This window comes from Rhinopithecus bieti, unplaced genomic scaffold (assembly GCF_001698545.2).
Source record: "Rhinopithecus bieti isolate Rb0 unplaced genomic scaffold, ASM169854v2 scaffold_9899, whole genome shotgun sequence".
In the NCBI taxonomy this organism is placed as follows: Eukaryota; Metazoa; Chordata; class Mammalia; order Primates; family Cercopithecidae; genus Rhinopithecus; species Rhinopithecus bieti.
In genome coordinates, this window is record NW_016806979.1 from 527,225 (window position 1) to 534,019 (window position 6,795).

The 6,795-nt window shown below is 59.7% G+C and overlaps 1 protein-coding gene across 3 annotated transcripts; it reads left to right on the forward strand.

Annotated features, from left to right (window-relative positions):
- On the forward strand, positions 1-6,028 carry CYBC1 (cytochrome b-245 chaperone 1). Of its 3 annotated transcripts, none has more exons than XM_017879172.1 (7): positions 1-103; positions 1,497-1,619; positions 2,605-2,646; positions 3,211-3,284; positions 3,990-4,086; positions 5,322-5,466; positions 5,785-6,028. In XM_017879172.1, exons 2-7 carry the CDS (start codon positions 1,535-1,537, stop codon positions 5,903-5,905), a joined length of 564 nt encoding a protein of 187 aa, XP_017734661.1. In that variant the 5' UTR covers positions 1-103; positions 1,497-1,534; the 3' UTR covers positions 5,906-6,028. The 3 variants fall into 3 exon arrangements, with proteins under 3 accessions (XP_017734661.1, XP_017734660.1, XP_017734662.1); XM_017879173.1 differs by having other exon boundaries at positions 39-323; XM_017879171.1 differs by lacking the exons at positions 3,990-4,086; positions 5,322-5,466; positions 5,785-6,028 and adding an exon at positions 3,506-3,983 and having other exon boundaries at positions 29-103.
- The last annotated feature ends 767 nt before the right edge of the window (positions 6,029-6,795 follow it).

Consider the following 6,795-nt stretch of genomic DNA (forward strand, 5'->3'; position numbering starts at 1 on the left):
CCCGGAAGTCGGCTCCGCTCCGCTCCAATCCCGGAAGTTCGCGCGGCCCCGCCCCCGTCAGTTCGCGTCTCTCTGCTGCCGCGCGGGGACCGCTGTGCTCTCGGTAGGCGGCTGGGCTGGGTGGGCTCCGCACTTCCTTCCCGCTCCGTGCCGCGTGTCCCGGCATCCTTGGGCCCACTCCGGACGGGGTTTGCGTCCTGGACCCGCTTGTCCGCTGCTACGTGTCCCGCCCTGCCCGTCGCGGGCGGCCTCGCGGCTGTCCCGCTGCAGGTTGGCCACGGCGGCGGGAGCCCCCTCGACCCGGACAAAGAAACGAGCGCTCGGTGCGATCAGCGGCGCGGGCGGCTCTGCCACCGCGCGTGTGCTTGTGTCCGCGAGTGTGCTTGTGTGTGTGCATTTGTGTGTGGAATGCCGGGTGTTTGGGGAGCAATGCGGTAACTGAGGCCCGGGAGGGAGCCCGGTCATATACCAGCATCTAGGATTGGTTTTGTGATTTGAACCCACTATTTTTTATTTTTTTGAGACACAGTCTCACTCTGTCACCCTGGCTGGAGTGCGGTGGCACGATCTCGGCTCACTGCGGCCTCCACCTCCTGGCCTCAGGTGATCCTCCCAGCTCAGCCTCCTGAATAGCTAGGACCACAGGCGTGCACCACACACCGGGCTAAGTTTTAAATATTTTCTGTGGAGACAGAGTTTCACCACGTTGTCCTGGCTGGTCTTGAACTCCTCGATTCAAGCAATCCGCACGCCTCGGCCTCCCAAAGTGCTGAGATTATAGGCATGAGCCGCCGTGCCCAGCCTGAACCCCCTATTTAATGTCAGAAATTTGACTTCACAGGGAAAGCCCTGAAAAACTACCAGAACGGGGGTCCTTGGGGCCAGTGTTCAGAGCAAACTGTGAAGTGGCAGGGCTGTTGCGGTCCGTGCAGAACCCCGTGTGGAAGATTAGCCCCTTTGGTGACTCGTCGGTTCTGGCCATTTTAGGACGCTCCACTGTGCAGTCTGAACTTTCAGCAGGTGGAGGAAGGCAGAGAGAGAGCTGAGACTGTTGGTCTGTGCCAGTACGGCCTGAAGCCATGAGGGGAGTTTCAGTTCCCTTTCTTGGTGGAGGCCAGCACAGGGGAGAGGGGGTGCTGATAGGTGCTAGAAGCTCAAAGGCTGCTGGGGGTAGCGGCCTCCTCAAGACATTAGGTTTCCATATAGGATGGGCAGGTGGTGATGCAGCTGTAGCTTGTGAGTCTGAGGGGGAAACAGCCCCCGTGCAGTCGGTGTCACTGTGAACGGAAGAGGGTCTTCCTTACACAGGAAACGGGGTCTCTGGGGAATCCAGTGATGTTCCCCACCGCAGAGAACAGGTCAGATTGGCTGATGGTGTCTGGGGCTGCAGGTGACTTAGTTGGGGGACCTGCTCTTGGCCTCCAGCCTGGGCCTGATGGCATGGGCGCCTGCCTGTGTGCAGGCCCAAGGGCTCAGCTGCCTCTGTCTGTCCCCAGGCCCCTCCTCCTGTAGAGAGTGGTGCTGCTGTCTCGGGATGTACCTGCAGGTGGAGACCCGCACCAGCTCCCGCCTCCATCTGAAGAGGGCTCCAGGCATCCGGTCCTGGTCCCTGCTGGTTGGTAAGGCTCTCGGTGTCCCTCCCCAGAACCCCAGAATTGGAAGCATGACTTTCAAAAAGGATGAAAATGAAACAAAGTATTTTCTGTTTTTTTCTATTACCCTGAAGTCGAACAGCTCTTTTGTTTCTTTGTATCCATGCAAATTTTATCCTGTGTACTCGGTTTCACAGATAATGCATGTCTATTTTGTCCCCTTTTAACCACTCACATCCAGAGTATTTAATACTCTATGAGCTTTTCTGAGGTCGCTGTATTTTCCTTTGTACTTGTTTTGAACCGTGTGATGGGTGATCATGGGTTCCCATTTCTTTTTTTCCGTGATCCTCAGACCTCTTCATAGGACTCACAGTCCACTTAGCCTCCTGTCCTCCGTCCCTACTCACCAGTAGGGTCCTGTACCCTTGGGGACAGCTGCACTTGTGTTGATACCGTGTGAGGAGTGGTGCTGGCTGTACCTCAGCAGCTGTGTCTCTGGGGCCCACCTTTTTTGTGACACGCCACAGCCTCCTGTGTGTTTTGCGTGGCACGCTGTGTTGTAATTCTTTGTGCACAGTCTTCAGGCCTCACCACGTGCTGCTGGAGTAACACCCGTGTCAGTTCTGGAGCCTCACACGGTGGATGTGTCCAGTAAATACTGTGAATAGTGTATACTGTGTTTTGTTTTTGTTTTCTTTAGTGATGAAGTCTCGTTATGTTGCCTAGGCTAGTCTCAAACTCCTGGGCTCAAGCGATCCTCCTTCCTTGGCTTCCCAGGTAGCTGGGATTACAAGCGTGTGATGCGACGCCCAGCTATACTGCATTATCGAGCCAACTTCCTGGCTGTTTCCCCTACTCTGAACCTGGTGGTCTGTAACCCCTGACCACAGCTGTTCCTATAGTGCGAAGGGCCTGCTCATCAGGGGCTGTGGCTCGTGGTCCTGCTGCACCGGGGAGGAGGTGGGGTCTTACCGGGATCAATAGGCAGGCAGTCACTTTCTCTTCATAGGAATCTTGTCGATTGGCCTGGCTGCTGCCTACTACAGTGGAGGTAAAGCACCCCCTGCCCCGCCCCCCCGTGACTGTCTCAGCTGTTTGGAAAACAGAGAAAACAAGGAAAAAACATCCTTTGTGACCGTCCATGGGGCAGCCTTTAGGATCGGCATCTCTGCCCCTTGATTGCTGGTGGGCACTGCGTCCCTCCACGCACTGCTGTTCTTCCGCACGCCCATCCCGCCCAGCACCCAGCCTGCATTTCACTTCTTCTTAAGTCTTCTGCATTTTTGGGTCATCAGATATTCCTGGAAAGATGCTCTTGAGTATCTGTCTAAGATCCAGCTGTGGGGTGAGGCATACTTCCCACCCTGCCACCACCACTGGGCCTGCCCAGACAGGCAGAGGCCCTGTGCACCCCACCTGCCTCTCTCACGTGGACTTTGGGGGTCAGAGCTGGGTGGGGTGTGCCGCATGTGGGTCCTGAGTGGCCAGGGCAGGGTCAGCAGCACAGGAAGCTGCCCAGGCGGTCCTTGCAAGCGTGGGGGAGGCTGCGCTAGGCGGGGCCTCCTGTGGGCACGTCCCTGGAGCTCACAGGCTGGCGCCCTATGTCCATCTCCAGATAGCCTGGGCTGGAAGCTCTTCTACGTCACAGGCTGCCTGTTTGTGGCCGTGCAGAACCTGGAGGACTGGGAGGTAAGCTGGCTCGGGTGCAGGACAGAGTGCAGGGCTGTTCAGCTCCTGGGTTTTCTTGCAATGGGAATGAAAGGAGGAGGAAGGGCCATGGGTGGCCTAGCGCCTCCCCGTCCTGAAGCGTTGGTCCCTCCTTGGAGGTCTCCGTTCATCAGGACATGGCCCCTGCACTCACCTGGGACCATTCTTGGCCAAGGAATCTCCCGAGGGCATTTTTCTCTTAGAGGCTTCCTGTGACTGTCTTCACCAAAGTGCTTCCTTCCCGGAGTTGCCACGATGGGATGCGAGTCAGCTTTCCCCGTGGTTGGCCCTCCCACCTCGGAGCCCCTCTTGAGTCCTTTCAGCCTTCTGGACCTCCCACCTCAAGGACCCCTCTTGAGTCCTTGCTGCCCTGTCCTCCATGCCCGCATTTGCTGGTTCCACTGCCTCCCTGTGCTTGTTTTGCCTGCAGTGGAGCAAGCACCCTCTGCACCTGCCCAGCTCCTGCACCTGCCCAGCTCCCCAGTTCCCAACTGGAGTCAGGTTGGCTGCAGATGTCCAGCTCTGACAGAGCAGCACCTGCAGCTTCAGGGCTTTGGATTCTGACTGGGAGGGGCCCCAGCCCCTCTTCTTGAGTGTCTACCCTGGTGAGGGTGGGGGTGATGCCCCAGCGGCCTTGGGGTCCCTGTTCCTGGAGGTTCATGGTGGTCAGTGCCTGTCGGTTTCCAGGAAGCCATCTTTGACAAGAGCACAGGGAAGGTTGTTTTGAAGACGTTCAGCCTCTACAAGAAGCTGCTGACTCTTTTCAGAGCAGGCCACGACCAGGGTGAGTTGTGGGGAGCCTGGGGACGCGGGGCACTGTGGGCATCTGGGTGACCCATGGGACCTGGCGGCGGGGGGCCTGGAAACACCTTTGGTCCAAGCTCACCTGCTTGGTGACCAGGGTTGTGTCCTGCCCGCTGGACGCAGGATCCCACAGATACGCCCCACCTGCTCACCTGCTCGGCGGGGTCCTAGAGCCTCCTGGGTTCTTTAGAGGTTTGGCCCCTGGTGAGGGTGGGAAGAGCAGAGGTCTGGAGGAGCAAGGGTCTGGCAGAGCAGGGGTCTGGCCCAACGTGCGTGGGCAGCCTCTGTTTAGCTGTGTTCTCCCGCCTGCCTGGCAGCCACTTGTCCCCAGGTACAGTCTGGCCCCAGCGGCAGGTCACGGCAGGGGCAGAGAGAGCCATGGCAGCCCACGGGCATTCCGGAGTGGGGCAACCTGGCTTCTTGCGGGCCTTGGCCCTGCTCCAGCTTTCCTGTGGGTTCTACTGGGCCTGCAGTAGGGGCTGGAAGGTCCGAGGAATCCCTCACCCTTGAGCCTGGGCAGTGGCCCAGCTGTGGTCAGTACCAGTTTCCTGTAGATGCTGCTGCACAGACAGAGAGAGGCCCCAGGGTCCGGCTGCCCATGCATAGCCCCAGAGAGGGGACAGATTCTGGCGACCAGAGTTGCTGGGCAGTCTTGGGTTTAGTGCCACAATGCTGTGCTTCTGACAGGCTGCTTCCTAGATCCCTGCAGGGACCTGGCCAGGGCATTGGCCCCAGGTCACCGTGGCTTTGGGGAGAGGAGTTGCAGGCCTGGCCTGGGCTGTGAGAGGCAGCTGTGCCATTTTCTGACAATGGTTGGGGCCGCCCTGGTACCCAAAGAGGTGGCTTCCCTGAGTTGCCACAGGAAATTGCAGGGTGGCCCTGGCTCAGCAGCCAACCTTGGGGAAACAGTACAGCGTAAAGATGGCGGCCTCGCACTGAGCGGGTCCCCGTGGTCGGCAGTCCCAGGAGAACCAGCAGGCTGTGCACGTGGCCTGCCAGCCTGCACCGCGGGCACGTCCTTCCCACCCGGAGGACCCTACACTGCTGTCAGGGCCACAGCAGTCCTCCAGGACCCAGCCTCAGGCAGGAAACAGCAAATGCTTTTGCTGCCCACCAAGTGCGGCTGTCGCTCTCGATGGCGCCAGTGGCCCTGGTGTGACTGCCAGGCAGCACGTGTGGGCGGGGACGGCTCGGCCACTGACCGTCTCCCCACAGTGGTGGTCCTGCTGCACGATGTCCGCGACGTGAGCGTGGAGGAGGAGAAGGTCCGGTACTTCGGGAAGGGCTACATGGTGGTGCTCCGGCTGGCGACGGGCTTCTCCCACCCCCTCACGCAGAGTGCAGTCATGGGCCACCGCAGGTAAGGCTGTGGGACTTTGATCTGGCTGGAGCTGCAGCTGTGTCAGGTGACTCCCATTCCTGACCGCCCAGAACTACGGGGCAGCTGGGAGAGGAGATGAGTTTGTGGACGGGACACAGAGGGGCCCACGTGAAGCGTGTGCAGGCTCGGGCAGCCCCCGTGGCTGGGAGGGTAGGAGCAGGCCAGGAAGTTCTGGGTCCAGTTTGGGAGCCCCAGGGGTTGCTGGAGGTGGGTGGTCGAGGGGGAGTCTGCTGTGGGGTCTCATGGCACCCTGTGCCGAGGTGACCTGACCTTTCTCCCATTGCCGGTCTCGCCCAGTGATGTGGAAGCCATCGCCAAGCTCATCACCAGCTTCCTGGAGCTGCACTGCCTTGAAAGCCCCACAGAGCTGTCTCAGAGCAGTGACAGTGAGGCCGGCGACCCTGGGAGCCAGAGCTGACAGCCCCGGTATGCCTGAGCCTGTGCACCACCCACAGGACCCGTGGCACATTCCTGGTGTGCCTGAGCCCATGCACAGCCCACAGAACCCCGTGGCCTTGGCTTCAGTCGGTGCCTGCAGCCGAGTCGGCCTCTTGCCTGCTCACGCTGCTGCTTTCACACTGCACGAAACAGCAGGCCGGACCAGGACACCCAGACTTTCTCCATCGTGAGGCCTGGGCCTGCCTTCCTGCAGCCGGAGGTCTCGCCAGCCCTGGACTCCTGCTGGGGGCACAGCCAGACCTCGGGCGAGTGGAGAGGCCGGGCCCCTGTGGGTGCTGATGCTGCGTGTTGTCCCCGACACAGTGTCCTCTCCCTGGGCGGACATCCCAGCGGTCAGGTGCTTCCCCAAGGGCAGCGAGGGGCAAACATCCGGGGCCTACCTGGCTGTGCACGCTGAAGCCACACTGTGGAAGCTGCCCCTCCCCAAGGACCCACCTCCCTTGATGATGCCAGGATCTCGGCACATAGACCGCTCTGCCCCTGTGGTCGTCACAGAAGGGTCTCTCTGTTTCTCACCCTCAGCCTCAGCAGAAGCTGCGAGGCCAGAAAAAAGGTCAGGTCTTCTAGTATTGTGCAGTGCTTAAAAACCGGGAGCTCCGGCCGGGCGCAATGGTTCATGCCAGTAATCCCAGCACTTTGGGAGGCGGGGAGGCCAAGGCGGGAGGATTGCTTGAGGCCAGAAGTCCAAGACTAGCCTGGGCAACACAGCAAGATCCTGTCTTTGCAAAAAAACTAACAAGAAAAATTAGGAGATTTTCTGCAGAAATTGAGTTCCAGCCTCTCTCCCCCACCTCACAGGAGCTGAATGCCAACCATCCTGACCCGCTGGGGCTCTTGGTCTCCCGAGTG

Coding starts and splice junctions, on each gene's coding strand:
- CYBC1 (XM_017879171.1), top strand. CDS start 1,535: ATGTACCTGCAGGTGGAGACCCGCACCAGCTCCCGCCTCCATCTGAAG. Junction 2,647..3,210: donor TGCTGCCTACTACAGTGGAG/GTAAAGCACCCC, acceptor GTCCATCTCCAG/ATAGCCTGGGCTGGAAGCTC. Junction 3,285..3,505: donor AGAACCTGGAGGACTGGGAG/GTAAGCTGGCTC, acceptor TTTTTCTCTTAG/AGGCTTCCTGTGACTGTCTT.